At 37.2% G+C, this 18858-nt stretch overlaps 1 protein-coding gene across 2 annotated transcripts; it reads right to left on the bottom strand.

Annotated features, from left to right (window-relative positions):
- Nucleotides 1–4176: 4176 nt before the first annotated feature.
- On the bottom strand, nucleotides 4177–18795 carry LOC121737997 (lysophosphatidylserine lipase ABHD12). Of its 2 annotated transcripts, XM_042129791.1 has the most exons (10): nucleotides 17972–18795; nucleotides 16677–16795; nucleotides 15674–15781; nucleotides 14779–14919; nucleotides 10944–11036; nucleotides 10357–10494; nucleotides 8827–8975; nucleotides 7729–7890; nucleotides 5105–5223; nucleotides 4177–4257 (listed from the first exon to the last, which is right to left on the bottom strand). In XM_042129791.1, the coding sequence occupies exons 1-10, from the start codon at nucleotides 18013–18015 to the stop codon at nucleotides 4233–4235; spliced, it is 1098 nt and encodes a 365-aa protein (XP_041985725.1). In that variant the 5' UTR covers nucleotides 18016–18795; the 3' UTR covers nucleotides 4177–4232. The 2 variants fall into 2 exon arrangements, with proteins under 2 accessions (XP_041985725.1, XP_041985726.1); XM_042129792.1 differs by lacking the exon at nucleotides 10944–11036.
- Nucleotides 18796–18858: the final 63 nt, after the last annotated feature.

Here is an 18858-nt window from a genome sequence, read left to right as displayed (position 1 = left end):
TACGAAGAGCCACAAGGCCAAGTCTTCTCGACCTGGCAAGGACGAGAGCAGGGGGTGCCATCAGGTGACCCGTTTGCTCTCTTATCTTATAATGTACGATCCATATATCGCACATCAAGCAGTTTTAGGGTTTTTTAAGGAGTCAGCGTTTAGGACGCGCTCGCGGTATTATTTAATTATTTTATTAAAATCAGTTCGCATCTATCAATCAAGGCGATCGCGCGTGCTCGCACACCCGGGTAATTTGATCATCAAGTATCAATCAATAAATCAAGTAACGGCCGTATATCAAGTCTATCGTTTCATTTATTTATCAAGTAAAAGGAGTAGTAGTTAATCAAGGACGCTACATATAACTTATAAGAAAACCCGTCCAGGTTACTAAATAGGTACGGAACCCTAAAAACAGTTTCGAACCCACATTCAACCACTGAGCTAAGACGCCAGATTCCGTAGCGTTATAAATTACAATTAATTTCGGCTACCGACTACCGTGCGATCGTTGTAGATTTATGGGCAATAAAATATTCACACCAATTTGTAAATTAAATAAATCTTTAGCGTCCAATTCTGTTTTTTATTGACAAGATAAGTGGCAAGATATCCTTACTAATATTAATAAACGAAAGTGTGTCTGTCAGTTACCAATTTGTATGGAGATTCGTCAGGTCTGAGAAAGGATAGTTTTTATTGTAGAAAAGTGTACGATTCCTGCGCGATAAATAAATACAGTATTTACTAAGGGTGTGTCGCACCAACTTATACTTTAACTGTAACTTTAACTATAACTACAATGCAAAATGTCAAATCTTTGGTTAAAGTCAATAAAGAACGCTATGTTTAACGATAACCTTGAGCTCGACTAGGCTTTAAATGAAAGTGGCGAAAAAAGGAACTAACGCTGTCATCATTCAAAAACGCCATTTTTGACAGTTCTCCCTTACCAGCAGCGCCCCCGCCCACGTTCATTTAAAGCCTTGTCGGACCAGCTGTCATCTGTCAAAATCTGTGGTCACAGTTAAGGTTAAAGTTAAAGTTAGCGCTAACTTTAACCATAACTGTACTTAACTATAACCACGCCTCTGGTGCAACCCACCCTTACTTATTGTTTTTATGGTCCTCTTGTTTACTCAGACCAATTTTATTTGGTCTGAGCTTGTTCAGAAAACTATGATAGATCTAAGCATTCTTAACTATTAATAGTTAGGATTTTTTTATTATGTATGAATTGACGTTATTATGACAATATGACCATGTGTTTACTTTTATATTATATTGTTATACTTTGGGATTGGGTACTTAGGGGGGTATTACATTATCATTTATATTGGATCATTTATATGATCATATATAGGATCCAATATATATGATCATTTGATCATATCTGCATATTACATTATCATATTTCATTGATCCTATTTTACGTCATATGTGGTTTCAATAGCCAATGGAGAGCGCTAACGCTGACAGGTATTGACGTCAGGGTTACTAGATCTCAGAGAATTCGATTTGTCAAAAGACATCGTCATTTTTAATACGGCTTGTTTTTTGTTATTTCAGCAAGATTATCCAAGTATATAATTAGAAAAAGAATTACAATTCATTATTTGAAACATATTAACGAACAAGAAATTAAAAACTCTTTTTTATATTATAATAATAATACTCCCCTCACCGGTTTCGGTGACGGTGGCCGGTTTCATTGAAACCAGGCCAGGTACGCAGGAGTAATTTTATAGTGCCCAAGTGTGTGCGCAGTACACAAGAGCACTCTCTATTCCTTTTACTCTCATAACCCAGTGGGACGGAAGACCGACACGACTGGCGAGAGATCAGGCGCAGGACCGACTTTTTACATGCCCATCCGACGCATGGATCATCTTACTTGTCAGACAATCAGGTGATCAGCCTGCATTGTCCTAACCAAACTTGGAAATAACATGTTTCCAACGCGGGATTCGAACCCACGACCTCCGGAGTCGAGAGCGACGCTCTAACCACTAGACCACGGAGGCGTTTTTTATATTAAATAACTGGCAACACCTATTTCTATGATCCAATCTCTCAGCAAATGTCAAAAATCTATGATCAAGGAAGAAATGAATCATATGTCTATATAACATTATCCAATATCATTGACTCAATGATCTCGGATCCAATATATAAGTATATGATAATCTAATATCCCCCTTACAAAAAAATATTTGCAGTGCCTACTGTTTTAAAATAGCAACGGCATACAGTAACAGATTCGCAAAAAGTTACTAGTTACCTACTTTTAAACCATTGTTTTCAAACTGTTTAAAAGTTTAATCATATTATTATGGTCACTAGATTATTATTTCGTAGATATTTGAGATTGCTTATAAAAAATATATTTTTCCTTTCGTTGGCTTAGTTTGACCAAAACTTATTGCATTTTAGTGTTAAAAATAACTAATTTTATTCAAAAGATGCTATGTGTATAAATAAAACGACTTTGTTGTAGCAATAATATTTTACTTCAAATTACACAAAATAAGCCAAGCAAGATCATAGGCCTTGTAGCGCCATCTAGTGACAACTTGAAACAACTTTTAGACTTCGAATTAAACCTAAGGCGAAAACTCTACTCAGATAAGAACCACGACGCACAATTGAAGGTTGAAAGTCAGGTCTATCATGTCAAACGAGTTTGATCAAAACATTTTGGTGATAAAAATAACTAGTTTTGTGTACCTATAAATAAAACGACAATATTATTGAAGCAATATTTTTTTATTTTATTACACAAAATAAGCTAAGAAGCGAAATCATGAGCCATGTAGCGCCATCTAGTAACAACTTGAAACAACTTTTAGACTTCGAATCAAACCTAGGGCGAAAAATCTACTTAGACAAAAATCATGACGCAAAATAAAATTTTGCAATTTTAGATGTAAAACTATAATATAATTATATTATAAAAAGAAGAACTATCTATCTGATATCTTTTGTTAAAGAAAAAGTAAGATAAATGTCATTTTTTACCCGACTGCCAGGAGGGTTATGTGTTTAGCGCGTATCTTGTTACAAGCAACTTTTTACGGTAGCAAAAGTTTGTCTAAGTACTTCTGTAATAGATGGCGCTTTTATTAACTTTAATGCGTACCTAAGTGCAATTTCAGATTTATTAATATCAATAAGTCTTGTATGTACTTTGTTATAAAATAATTAATTACTATTAATAATAATTAAAATAAAAAATAAATATTAATGCTAAGTTTCTGTCTTAGATTCGTTGTATGAGCAAGTAAATACTCCTTGTCTAGCCTACATACGAGTTAGCGGGCCCCTAGACGAGCAATTTTATTGCACAATATCATGTATTGCATAATATTTAATACCGCGCCTTCAATCTAATTGTCAAATAAACTGTTCAATAAAATTGAAACGTGATATTGCACAATACAATTGATCGTCTAGGGGCCGGCTTAAAGCAATAATTAAATGTCAAATATGTGCATTGAATATAAATTAAAATTGTGACTATAAGTTATAACCATTCATGCCCGATACAGATGAAGATAAAACTGCACAGTTTGACCACAGTAGTTGCGATCGAACTGTACAGTTCAGCCGCAGAAGTCCTTGACAGTATGAAGAGAACTTATGAAACTGTACAGTTCCATTCATCCATTGTAGCAGGCATTGTGGTCATTCTGAGTACTACTTAAGTACTTAAAACTATCAAGCTATGAAAAAAAGATGGGTTGCACTCCGGGAGTGCCGGCAGAAGAGAAAACTTGATTATTAACGTTGTGCATAATTTTTTTAACCCTTTTTTTATGAAAATCGATTTTTAAAAAAATCGATTATTTAATTAATCGAAATTCGAAACCCTTACAATCGATTAAAAAATATGGACAATCGAAAAAAAACTATCGATTGTTCGATTAATCGATTTCGATGTTACAACACTACTCTCCAACCGTCTTACGGTTTTTCGATCAGCACGAGAATAAGTGTATACGTACACATATTTTTCACACAGATGTAAACCAATTTCGGTTTCATTTGACAGCTCGAGATTGTTGCTCTATTCCGCTAGGTATATTAACTTTATGGTTGATACATAATATCAAATTATCAACTATCATCCCACAAAAGTTACGTATTGAGTTATGAATGCAGTCGACAAAAATTTTGTGGTACAAATGCTTAACAGCGGTCAGCGACCGATTGAGTTAATTAAATTTAAGTGAGATTAATTTCTATTGATGGTCCGTTATGAAGTCCCTGAAACAAAAAGTTTGAAATTTTTATAAATTGTTGGTTGTTGCATTTTTCATCTGAATGTAAAACCGATGTTACAGCTCGACAAGGCTTTAAATGAACGTGGCGAAAAAAGGAACTAACGCTGCCATCATACAAAAACGTCATTTTTGACAGTTCTCCTTTACGAGCAGCGCTACCGCCCACGTTCATTTAAAGCCTTGTCGCATTGTAGTAAGATAGGGTGAAGGTTCACAACTTTTTTTGACAAGAAATAAAGTATTATAATTATTATAATATTCAGATCTCTGAAGTATTTTAAACCGTATTTTAGAAAAATGAACAGTATTTTTTTAAATAAAATAAGAGGGGTCGCCCATGGACACTCGCAACATCAGAAGGGCTACAGGTGTATTACCGGAAATTTATTTATTCTTTTAGGTTTAATACGCCTAAAGTGTTGACATTTAATTCGTTTTGTGTTTTTGTTCAATAGTATACAGTATAATTTAGTGTAAAACATTATAACACTGTTTAAAACAGTATAGTTGGCAACCCTGTAGGCCCTATGGCCTATAGCACGGGTCACCAAATGGCGGACCGCCCATTGTGTGCGGACCAAGCATGTTCTAAGATGATCTTCGTTCATCTTAGGACTCCAACATCTCCAGGATTTAATGTCAATATCTAGAGCTTGCACCAATATTTCACTCCAAATGTCAACTAAACATACAAAGAATAATACTATTCTTTGTATGTTTAGTATGGTTGGCAATAAAAAATAGTACCCTATACTATAGGGTACTTACCCTATAGTATAGGGTACTATTTTTTATAGCGAAAATGTACGGTTACCGTGTTTAGCACTCACCCGACAATCTTATCCAGTCCTTCGGCTGCGCATATCATCTTGTGTCCCAAATTCTCTCTCCGGTCGAACGAGTGCATGAGCACGGCGCCGCCGCGGGACTGTTTCACTGACTTGTACAACTGGAAGAGAGAATATTCTGAACTAGACGTTCCACGCAGCTTCGCCTGCGTAAATTGGGAAATTGGGAATTTCACAGACAAATTAGCCCACAAAAAATAGCATATGCTCCTTCACTTGGTATACTTTGAGTTGTAGTTCCCTCACGTGGTCTACTTTTTATCTGTGCCAAATATCATAAAAATTGCTCTAGTAGTTTGTGAGATAAGCCCTTTCAAAGAGGTTTTTTTTCAACATTTACCTCTGTTTCTTTGCTCCTATTAGTCTTAGCGTGGTAAAATATAGCCTACTAGCTGTTGCCCGCGACTTCGTCCGCGTGGACTTCAGTTTATAGCGCGCGATGTCAACAAAATTGGTGTCAAAAGCTTTTATAAAAAAACCCTGGTACCCCTTAAATCAATACATACAGTGTGCACACAATAAGTATTTCATTTTTTTATATTAAACTTTATATTTTATGCCAAATTTTAAAGCTTATTTAGCCCTCCAATTACACAACTTTACCCATAAACTATTTATCATTGATAGGTTTAAGATTACGTCACTGCACAGATAAAGTACTGAGTTATTTAATACCGTAGAATATATATATAACAATCGAAAAAAATCGAAACTTATATGTAAGATGATACCACCTCTTATAGAAAGACTTTTGAGCAAGCGCCAGCGCGATGTAGAAGACGCACGGCGCCATCTATTATGAATTTTTGGAACTAACTTAATTTGAACAAATTTACGCATTTTTACTCCCTTACAACCCTTTTTTCCAGTAAAAAAGTAGCCTATGTCCTTTCTCAGGCTTTAGATTATCTGTATACAAAATTTCATTACAATCGGTTCGGTAGTTTTGGCGTTTGGCGTGAAAGCGAGACTGACAGACAGACAGACAGACAGAGATACTTTCGCATTTATAATATTAGTATAGATTATGTGCACACTGCACAGTTGTTTTTGGGTATTTTGATTAATTAAGGGCCGCGCTACACCGGAATGGCAGCGGCGAGGCGAGCACTTTCAGCGCTGCCATTCCGGTGTAGCACGGCCCTAAGAGGGGTACCACTTACCAGGGTTTTAAAAAGTTTTTAAATTTGACACAAATTTTGTTGACACCGCGCGCTATAAACTAAAGTCCACGTGGACGAAGTCGCGCGCAACAGCTAGTTATGAATAAAAACAGTATATAATAAAGTTAAGTAAAGATTAGTTCTGTTACAATAATCAATAATGAAGTAAAAAATAAAACGCCATCTGTTTTCATGTATTAGAATTAAAATATTGATTGCATTGATATATTTTCTGGATGGAATATAGGCCAACACGAACTCCTTTATTTTAGAGCGCCTTCTGTTGTCAACTTGTCACATATTATATTAGAAATGCAGTAGGAGTTCTGATAAGATAGATTGATTATTATTATACCAAGTGATAATATTATTAAACATAATATTCGTATTAAAAACTATAAACAAAAACATAATAACTAATAAGTATGATTAGTTCTATGTTACAATGAAGTAAAAAATAAAACGCCATCTGTTGAATCGTATTAGAACTAAAATGTTCATTGCATCGATATATTTCTGGATTTTTTATAATATTATACATAAAATATATTTAAGATTTTTGAAATATTATTTTAATACACATCCAAGACCCAGGAACATTGAAAACTTTTTGTTCCGCCTGCGGGACTCGAACCCAGGACCCCCGGGATGAGCGCTGGCCACGCGCAATGCGAATTAATTTTCATCGATATTTTCATGGAAATAAGATATTTTCCCCACATCAAATTGTAGCCTATGTCCTTTCTCAGACTCTAGAATAACTGTGTACAAAATTTCATTGCAATCGATTCAGTAGTTTTGGCGTGAAAGCGAGACAGACAGACAGACAGAGATACTTTCGCATTTATAATATTAGTATGGATAGCCTTCCTCGATAAATGGGCTATCTAACACTGAAAGATTTTTTCAAATCAGACCAGTAGTTTCTGAGATTAGGAGGGTGGGATTAGAGGGAGGGTAGGGAAGGGAATAGGATAAGGGATTGGGCCTCCGGTAAACTCACAGACTCGACAATACATGAGTAGTTAAGAAACGTCATTACAAATCCAATATGGCGGCCTCCCCAAGATGGCGGACAGGCTATTTGTAATGCACCCCCATGAGATGTAGTGTATGTCCAATAAAGACATACATACATTGTCTCGTGTGTATGTATACAATGGTACAGACGGCAGAATCACGAGAGAGCCGCAGGTGAGCGTGGACGTTGTGTATGTAGTGTGCGTGCATTGCCGAGCCAGTGTCAACCACGGAAATAACAGTTCCTACAAGTTTAACGGTATCAAATGAAAGGGTTTGCTATGAGGAATACGAAAAAATATAGTCACGTGACTTAAATCCAACATGGCCGACATCCAAGATGGCGGATTGGCTTAGCACGTGCTAAAAGCGTGTTTTTTAGTTTTTTCAACTATTAATTATTATGTATACAGTATATCTCACCTTTTCTCCCAGCGCATACGGCACAATAATATCATCTCGCGCGTGCAATATCAAAATCGGTACAGTCGATCTCGCGAGATTTGCGACCGTGTTGAAGGCGTGGCGACGCGTCACGAACGGCGTGAGGAAGAAGTAGTTGAAGTATGGCAGCCAGGTTACCAGCTGGGAAAAGAAAAAATATTTAGGTAAGTACCAAAAACATTTTTTTTTTTTAATTTTATAAACTCACCAACAGAACAGCATTTGTGACATTTTAAAATTGTACATATAAAATTTTGTTTACAGATAAAATAATTTGATTGACATTTAAAATAAGTGCGAGCCAAGTGCGAGTTGGACTCGCACACGAAGGGTTCCGTTCACTATAGAGCAAAAAGAGGCAAAAAGTTGTGTGTTGTATGTCCCTTAAATATTAGCTTTATTTTGTTTTTAGGGTTCCGTACCCAAAGGATAAAAACGGGACCCTATATGTATCTCAAGAACTGCTATAGCTAGACTTCTAAAAATTTCACAGATTGTGTATATCTGTTGCCGCTATAACGACAAATACTGAAAACAAAATAAAATGAATATTTAAGGGGGGCTCCCATACAACAAACGTGATTTTTGGGCTTTTTTGCTCTATGTTAATAATGGCATTATAGTTAAGCACATGTTTAGAAAAACCTTGATTTCTAAAGAGAGTTTTTACTAAAAAATATTAAGATTAAGAAAATCCTAGACTTCGAATTCGTGATTTTTAACATACTAAATGATGCCCGCAACTCCGTTGCGCCAAAATTCGTTTATCTCGCGGCAACCGTACATTTTTCCGGGATAAAAAATATCCTATGTCCTTTCCCGGGTCTCAAAGTATCTCCATGCCAAATTTCAGCAAATTTGGTTCAGTGGTTTCAGCGGGAAGAGGTAACATACAGACAGACAGACAGACATACACACTTTCACATTTATAATATTAGTATGGATTATGAGTTTCTCACAATAGTATTGAACTTTGAAGGTGAGGTAAAATTAAAAACAAAATGCAAACAGCTGCCCCCTCTCCCCCTGCCGTACCTCGCTACGCCCATATATTCGTAGTCGGTTAAAAGCTCTTACCGGTGTAACACAATAGTTAGCCACCTCCTCCTCCAGGGTGGTGAAAGGTGCCTCCAGGATTAAGCCCTGGGGCTGCGGCAGTGGCCGGTCTAGGAGACTAGAGCACAGTGTGTCTAGGTTACCTAGGAGATGTGATGATATGCCCGTACCTGGAAATAAACGATTATTTTTTAATAAACATACTTAGTAATAAATAACAATAAATTCCACCCAGACAATACAATGTAGTAGCTAATTGCCAAATTAATTTTTATACTGCCTGAGTGTATGCGCAGGCACTCCTATATTATAAACTCGATCTTACGAAAGTGTCCTTTTCGGTCGGCGTTAAGGCATAGCAATATTTTAAGCGCGAAAAAGTATCCGTCTATCTTTTACCCACTCAAGTTTAAGCCGCTGAATTAATTTAGATGAAATTCGGTTTCGAGCCCCGGGAGATAACACGATAGATACAATATTTTGAACTCAGATAAATGTATTGTTATTAAATATATTAATATCTTTAAACGAGCAATTCTTGTATATAATATGTATATATGGAATCTCGGAATCGGCTCCAACAATTTTCATGAAATTTAGTATATAAGGGGTTTCGGGGGCGATAAATCGATCTAGCTAGGAATAATTTTTAGAAAATATCATTTTATTCATTTTTTATCGAATAACGAGCAAAGCTCGGTCAAATAGCTATATCATCTTAACAGTTTTCATATTCCTTGCTACGGGTTTTTTTTACAAGAATACAAAAAAAAAAGTGTTATAAATTATATTCCATCTACAAAAACAAATGTTTCCTATAATTATTGTAAATGAATAAAAATGAAAAGTTGCTAAATGCTAACTTATTAATATAAAATTATAAATATTAACTGTGAAATAGGAGTATAAAATTATTGTTACGAAAATATTTGAAAAATGTCAGATGCATGAAACGGAACATAAGTCAATAGAGATTGACTCTGTTGAATCGAAATCAAATCGATAAAAAGGGGCGGCCATCTTAAATCGCCGGCACCACTGAAATGTCAGTACGAAATCGATAATTTCGATTGCAATTCCTTTACGAAGTGATTCAATTTTTTTTTTATGAAATAAGGGGGCAAACAAGCAAACGGGTCACCTGATGGAAAGCAACTTCCGTCGCCCATGGACACTCGCAGCATCAGAAGAGCTGCAGGTGCGTTGCCGGCCTTTTAAGAGCGAATAGGGTAATAGGGGAGGGTAGGGATGGGAAGGGAAGGGTATTGGGGATGATAGGGAAGGGAATTGGGCCTCCGGTAAACTCACTTACTCGGCGAAACACAGCGCAAGCGCTTTTTCACGCCGGTTTTCTGTGAGCCCGTGGTGTTTCTCCGGTCGAGCCGGCCCATTCGTGCCGAAGCATGGCAATTTTTAAATTATCGATTAATTTTTGTTCGGTAACTTCCCTACTATTGTCAATTATAATGTGTCACGCATATCATCATAAAACGCACAAACTATAGCATATATTATTAAACGAATTTCACACAACAACCCTTACGGCCTTACCCAAAGAATGTCCCCAAACGAACACAGGTGGTGGGCTGTCACTCTTGTCTATGATAGTCCGGATCCAGTCGTATACCATCAGTAGATCTTCAACCACTCCATCTTCCGAGGGATTTACGTTGGTAGAGTCTCCGTACCCTGAAATCAATGTTAAAAGTAGAGAGTATACATAACAAAGTGATAATATTTCTTGTTTAGAGTTCACTGTGAAAGTAGCAGCGCAGAAAGAGTTACTTTTTTAACACGCTATTATAAGCTTGGGCTGTAGGTATGTATGCCACGGAATCTTTGAGCACGATTTTACCTATCTCCAGCCCGGGCTAGCACGGCCACCGGTAGAAATGCGAAAGTATAGACAAACTGCAAACGAGCAAACGGGTCGCCTGATGGAAAGCAACTTCCGTCGCCCATGGACACTCGCAACATCAGAAGAGCTGCAGGTGCGTTGCCGGCCTTTTAAGAGGGAATGCGCTCTTTTCTTGAATGTGTAGCTTAGTTTAGTTTTTTTTAAGTCTTGTCGAGCTACAAATTGAGTGCGGCCGTCAAGCATGCACTCTCTTTTTTCATTGGGGGTTGAACTCTCTTACCTCTATAATCCAAAGCGATAGTGTGATAGTCCAACTTCTGGAATAACTGGTACAACAACACCCGGTGCGGGGCAGTTCTGGCTAATGCGTTGCCTGGAACAATACAGTAGCTTACAAACTGCCCGAGTGTGTGTGCGATACACAAACTACAGCTTTCGTAATCATCTGCTCTTATGGTCACAGCATACATATCAACTCGGAAAGGGATCGTCACCGTATCGCCTTCGCCTCGCCGTCAACCAGGCGTCAACCTAACGTATGCACGTATTAAGAGGATACCACAGCGGCTAGAGAAATGAAAAAAAAGTACGTGTAATATCTATAGCTGTCTCCCTTACCTCAAGCCTATACCACAGAACGCGATAGAGACAACTGCAGAAAATCCAGAAAATCAACGATTCGTTGTCCCCTGATTCCTTCTCCAAAACTTAACCGATTTAAGTACTTTTTTCATTAAAGATTTAAAAAAGGCTTGAGCTGTGTTCCTATGTTTTGCTTTTTTTGTATAATCTAGCCAAATCTGATTTCTAGACGTTTGAACACAGTGGAAAATCTGGCCATTTTTTTGGGTTTTTGAACGTTCATATCTTATTTAATAATTAAATTATAAAAAAAAGAAAACATAGGGACATTGTATTAGTGGCCGTAGATATTCAGGAAAAAAATTATAACTCTACTAGCATTATCCAGGGAGGAAACAGGGGACAACGTTTGTATGGAAAAAATGGCGGTGTGGAATCCTCTTAACAAGGCGTATCAGTAGCGCCTGTACGTCAACTCGGCTACGGCTAGGCGACGCCTCGCTTACGGCTCGCCGACCGCCGCGCTGTCCCCTTTCGAAGCGAGGCGATTACGCTACGGTTCCGCTATAGTGTGCGGTGCAGTAGGGACTTTCATACAAACAATATTGAACGGCTCGAGGCAATACGCTGCCGATCCCTTTCCGAGTTGATATGTGTGCTGTGACCTTTATCTTACTTTTTTTATGAAATAAGGGTGCAAACGAGCAAACGGTTCACCTGATGGAAAGCAACTTCCGTCGCGCATGGACATCGCAACATCAGAAGAGCTGCAGGTGCGTTGCCGGCCTTTTAAGAGGGAATTGGATTACAGGGTAGGGGAGGTAAGGAAGGGAATAGGGAATTGGGCCTCCGTTAAACTCACTCACTCGGCGAAACACAGCGCAAGCGCTGTTTCACGCCGGTTTTCTGTGAGCTCGTGGTATTTCTCCGGTCGAGCCGGCCCATTCGTGCCGAAGCATGGCTCTACCACGTAATAATTTGGTAGTATTATGTAAATTCAGTGTAAGTTGTCGAAATAACAGCCCTAGTGACGCAGCGTAACATTTTACAAGATCACTTTTCATCGCCCCGAATTGTGTTATGTCATACTTACGTTCCCTTATTTATTCTATAGTCCAGGGGTTCCCAAACTGTGCGCCGTGGAAAGAGAAGAGGAGCGCCGTGACTCGATCTTTCATCATTATCCAAAACCACAAATAGTATAAAATAAAATTATATAATTATGTAAAGCAGATAGATGATTGAATATTTATTATTATTTACCTGCTTAACCTAACTATGATAATAATTAGAGGTGTTTATTTAAGTTTCTTTTGTAATAGCTAGGCAGAGTAGGGTGCCGTGACAAAATATTGTGACGTGTAACTGCGCCGCAGGCTGAAAAATATTGTGACGTGTAACTGCGCCGCAGGCTGAAAAATATTGTGACGTGTAACTGCGCCGCAGGCTGAAAAATATTGTGACGTATAACTGCGCCGCAGGCTGAAAAATATTGTGACGTGTAACTGTGCCGCAGGCTGAAAAATATTGTGACGTGTAACTGCGCCGCAGGCTGAAAAATATTGTGACGTGTAACTGCGCCGCTGGCTGAAAAATATTGTGACGTGTAACTGCGCCGCAGGCTGAAAAATATTGTGACGTGTAACTGCGCCGCTGGCTGAAAAATATTGTGACGTGTAACTGCGCCGCAGGCTGAAAAATATTGTGACGTGTAACTGCGCCGCAGGCTGAAAAATATTGTGACGTGTAACTGCGCCGCTGGCTGAAAAATATTGTGACGTGTAACTGCGCCGCAGGCTGAAAAATATTGTGACGTGTAACTGCGCCGCAGGCTGAAAAATATTGGGAACCCCTGCTATAGCCTATACAGCTCTATATCAATAACAGCAACAACAAGTTTATTGAAATATTCAGAAGACACTAGGTACCTAGCTCGCCGTATCATGGACGCGGCGAGCGCGTAACCGCCACCGTACAAGGCGCGCTGATATGAATGTTATTTTAATGTCATTTATGTCGATATTCGCACTGACAGACATCGACCTGCTAATTTAGTAATAACCTGCCCTTAAGTACTAGTTATTAGACATGCTAAGAAAACCTTTAAATGAGATAAAAGTTTAATATTCGGCCAAGTGCGAGTCGAACTCGCGCACTAAGGGTTCCGTACCGCTATAGAGCGAAAATAAGCAAAAAATTTGTTTTTTGTAAAAAAATATTATTTATTTTATTTAAATATTATTATCAATTATTAAAGTACACATATATTTAAGGCCTATGTGAAAATTTCAAGTGCCTACCTCTTATCAAATATTGATTACGAGCAAAAAAGGCCAAAAAAAATCACGTTTGTTGTATACTTTATTTTATTTTTTAGTATTTGTTGTTATACCGGCAACAGAAAAACACAATCTGTGAAAATTTCAGAAGTCTAGCTATAGCGGTTTTTGAGATACAGCCTGGAGACAGACGGACAGACATCGAGTCTCAGGAATAGGGTCCCTTTTTTACCCTTTGGGTACGGAACCCGAATAAAAATGTACAAAACATACTTAATAGATTGTTATTTATACATTATCACGTCTATTATAACACAAACAATGTGTATCATAAAAAATATTATTATAAACTTTATCATGTTCCTTAATTGTTTCTTATCATTTGAAAAAACAAGGCGCACGTGATGATCAGGCGTGAAGAGGTAACAGACAGGCAGACAGACACGTCACTTTTGCATTTATAATATTAGTATTATTTGAACGTGGGAGAGCCATGCTTCCGCACGAATGGGCCGGCTCGACCGGAGAAAATACCACGGGCTCACAGAAAACCGGCGTGCGACAGCATTTGCGCTGAGCGAGTGAGTGAGTTTACCGGAGGCCCAATCCCTTACCCTTTTCCCTTCCCTACCCTCCCCTATTTCCTTCCCTACCCTCCCCTATTTCCTTCCCTACCCTCCCCTATTACCTTCTCTACTCTCCCCTATTACAGTATTCCCTCAGGCCGGAATGCGCCTGCAGCTCTTCTGATGTTGCGAGTGTCCATGGGCGACGGAAGTTGCTTTCCATCAGGTGACCCGTTTGCTCGTTTGCCCCCTTATTTCATTAAAAAAAATGGAAGTATGGATATTCATCAGACAGATGTTTCTAGTAGGGTGTTATCGTATTTTGCATACACGATCTGAACACAGTATGAATTATATCACTTCAAACTCATAAATAGTTGGAAATTATCATACGAAGAGGTAACCAAGACGTTTTCCGATGTAAATATAATGGTCTGTTCCTTTACGAGAATTCAATTTTATTCTAAAGTTAACAGAATGCAGAGCGAGTATTTTTCATATAGCTCCTAGACTAGAAAGGTCAATGACCGCTGGTGCCACCTTAAATTGTCCTGACTATAGTCATGATCTGTCGGCTGGGTTTGAACTTTGACATAGCTCGACTAAACCACATAGCTCTGCCATTTAGGCAGATGGCGGATTAATCAAATTCTCTGATAGTACTTATAAAGAGTTTAAAAACACCTACCATGAGCATACAAAATTATAGGTGTCTTAGATGTGGCCAGCGCCTCATCAAATATAGAATTTAACTCCTCTTTGTCTGCAGTCTGTTGTAACTTTGTCTTCAGTCTTTCGTTCACACTCTTTGGTAGTATATGCCAGAGACCTGTAAGAGTAAATAACATAACCGTTAAAAAATACGTGCGACACTCGGGGATTGCCGCGGTAAAGCTATTGCATAGCATTTTTATGCATACGTCTAGTTGCACGCACACAAACACCGTGACGAAGTCTGTCGAACTGAAACGACTTTAGACGGTGCACGGCAACGCTGCATCGGCCGGCACAGAGTGTCTGTGCTGGTCGGAGTGAAGTGTGTTAGGTTTATTTTCGTTACGACATTTCTCGATTCGGTCGCCGCGCTCAAAGCCCGCGATAAAAACTATGCAATAGCTTAATAAGTTAGCCAGACATGAACTATAATTAATTTTATCATCCAATGTTCTAATTATACCATAAAGTTAATATACCTAGCGGAATAGAGAAACAAAGGCCTGAGCAAGCGAGATGTCACTATCAGTAACACTGCATGGTAAAAAGAGACGTGTGATACATGACAGCAGCACTCTTTTTTTGACGTCCAGTCTGCACGTGCCGCACGTTGACAATTTAATCTCATAGAATTTATGTTCAATCATGCTTGTGTAAGTGTATACATACACATATTCTTCACACAGACGAAAACTAATTTTGGTTTCGTTGGACAACTCGAGATTGTTGCTCTATTCTGCTAGGTATATTAACTTTATGAGTAATACATTGTTTTGTGACTTTGATAGGTCAGTCAAAATACTTGACTAACAAAGGCCAAAATATAACTATGGCACCATTCATAGTGGAATAACCAAAGCGAAACATACCAATTTTTATCCGACAGTTGTCAACTTTTGACTGGAATTCTATATAGAGATTCCGCGCTCCATCCAGACCGCTGGAAGCAGGGTCTTCCAGATCTCTAAACACCGGTACTGAAAATGACATGTTACATAGACAATTTTTTTTAAAAATACGTGTGGCACTCAGGACTGCCGCAACCAGGCCGCTACTAAACTATTGCATAGTATTTTTTAACAACTTGTGCAATTAGAATTTGAATATTATGTCTAGTTGCACGCACCCAAACACCGTGCCGAAGTCTGGCAACTCTGCAACTACCGGCACAGAAGTTCGGCAAGGAGTGTTGGTGTAGGTTTTTTTAGTTACGGAATTTCTTGATTCAGTTGCTGCACTCAAAGCCTGCGATGAAAGCTATGCAATGGCTTAAAATTTTAGCATATGTTACTTTAATTGCACAAACTATTGAATGGATTTGAAGGAATTATTTACGGAGAAACTTTAAGTCTCAAGACAAACATAGGCTAGCTATCATCACAGTAAATCAGGCGGGTCGCAGCCTGAAGTTTTGGAGGGGGTCACTCACTAGTCACTACACTAATATCGCTGTTATAGGACAACTAGAAATTTCCTTTTATTATTTGGCAAGATTTTGAGATTTTTCAATCTGACCTTAGATTTTGGGGAAGGTCATGTCCCCTGCGATCCCCCCTTCGGACCGCGCCTGCAGTAAATGTGTAAACTAACTTGTGGGAATATTTTGTTGATAATTTAATTAATTATTGTTGGTGGATTATACAAAAAGTTAAGTAATTAATTAATAGAAATTTCCTTTTATTATTTGGCAAGATTTTGAGATTTTTCAATTTGACCTTAGATTTTGGGGAAGGTCATGTCCCCTGCGATCCCCCCCTTCGGACCGCGCCTGCAGTAAATGCGTAAACTAACTTGTGGGAATATTTTGTTGATAATTTAATTATTGTTGCTAGATTATACAAAAAGTTAAGTATTTTGTCTTTATATACTCACAGAAATTCGAAAATATAATTCCTCTTTGGAATGTCTTGGAGTATTTGAACACCAAAGGCACAATAATCACATGAATGAAGAATATTGTAGCTGTGATTGAAGCTCCGAGGAGCAGGTACCTGCAAATATATATTTTACTCGAGACCGGGCCCAAAAACAATATTTTTCTTATTGTTAGTGGCCTCCAAAGGTTTGTAGTATTTATAGGCTCAGACGGTTAGCAGTGGTAACAGAATTATTTATATACTTATTTCAATAATTTTGAGAAGTAACTATAAAAGTAACTATATAAAATGCTGAAAGTAACTATAAATATATGTTTACCAAAGACATTCGCTTCTTAATTATTATGTTTTTTTTAATCTACCCGCACTGTCGATATTTTAAAATGTTGTAATATTCTATTGTTCTCATATAAGTGACGAAAAATGTCTTAAATTAGAAATAAAGATCTTTAAACCGAAAATATTTATGTAGTTGGTATACATATATTTATTATTTAGTCATAATACTATACTCTTATTTTTTATTGTATTTTAAAATTAAAGGTTATCTGGCAGAAACTGCTGTTAGCAGTAAAACAGCCTATTTGTCCTCATTTATGTTTTTTTTAAGAGCGCATATGACCCTAACTTGACTACATACTTTAACCTAGATCTCAAAATCTGTAAGGTCTAGAAAACTGTTTTTTTGATACAAGTAACTTTAGTTCATGAAGATTAAATGCTCAAGACACGATTACTCAAAAAATGCTCGATAGTTTCTTTTTTACAAAAAACCTTGTTTTAGACACATTTTTGCTTGGATCTTCGAAGTTTGCTGTCTTTTCTTTAATATTTTTTAATATCTAAAAAGGTATTGTTAAAACCTAAATTTGCTCAAAACACTTTTTTCATAATCATTATGGTTCGCCTTTTATTCAAGTAAAACTAACTCGGCGATGATTCCGTGCCATCCTTTTTCACCTGGCATATGAAAGACGGGCGTGAGTGTGAAGAGGGAAGGACGATGATGGATTTTTAGAGTCAGGTGAGCTCTTAAGTTGTACAAATAAAGAATTTTCTATTCTATTCTCTATTCTAATATTTGGTTGAAAGACATGCTATGATTCTATTTACAATTATCTAGTGTGAACAATAAACTTTATAATTATTATAAATTTATGAGAATATGAGATTCCCACGACCAAAAAGTTGTTTTAAATAAGGAAGGACAAAGTCCAATTTAAAAACGGTCCAAGTCAAATCTCGGTTTTTTATATGAATATTAATAAATAAAAGTCAAATTATACTTACAGAATGATGTAAAAAGGCACTATAACGTAGGATAATACATGCATTTTAAAGGATTTTGGTTATTTTTACGAAAAAAATTTCAATTATTTTACGTGCTAACAAACTACGGTTGGAGCTTAGTATGAATGAAGACACTTGTGTCCGAATATAGGGAATTAATTAGGTGTATTATTTATGATAATTATCTACTCGTTTAGCAAATATTAACTAATGAATAACAATTGCTTCCGTAACCTAAGTTTGGAATATTTTTAAATCAAGCAGACATTATTCGATTGTTTTAGGAATGTTTAATCTTTATTGATATTTATGAATATCTTTATGTTAAATAATCTCAGTTAATTTCGCATTTTTATATAAAATTTTCTTTTCCGAAAAGCCGAACACCGAACACGAATCACTGGTGAGCTTATCTGTCATCACTCATCAATTAAAGTGACAAATGTCAATGTCATTGTGAAATGTCAAACAAAGTAATGAATGTCAAACCAACAGACAGTATATTCTTTTAATGCTTTCTCTATAGGCATAATATTAGTGCAAGGTCATAAAAATACTGATTTATTCCAAATGTTTATTCACTTTTCAGGCAGTTTGTTTTCCATTCATCAAAGATAAAACTAATAGTGTTTCCGGCATCTAGAACTGACCCGGGGCAGGGCAGACCGAATGGATACGGAAATAGCCAAACAAAACCGGTGATCCATGATGCACTTAAGACTGCCACGGCCAATTTAAACTTCGGCTATTTACGTATCCATTTGGGCTTTTAGAAACTAACAAGCTGACCCGGCAAATGTAGTTTTGCCATATAAATTATTTCTAGTAGGTATATATCAATATAAAAAGTAGATAAAAACCTATTCTCAGCCTTAACGAATGTACAT

Source organism: Aricia agestis, chromosome 22, assembly GCF_905147365.1.
Source record: "Aricia agestis chromosome 22, ilAriAges1.1, whole genome shotgun sequence".
Taxonomy (NCBI): Eukaryota; Metazoa; Arthropoda; class Insecta; order Lepidoptera; family Lycaenidae; genus Aricia; species Aricia agestis.
The sequence above is the reverse complement of the archived record's forward strand: the minus strand, read 5'-3'. Positions and strand labels throughout refer to the sequence as shown.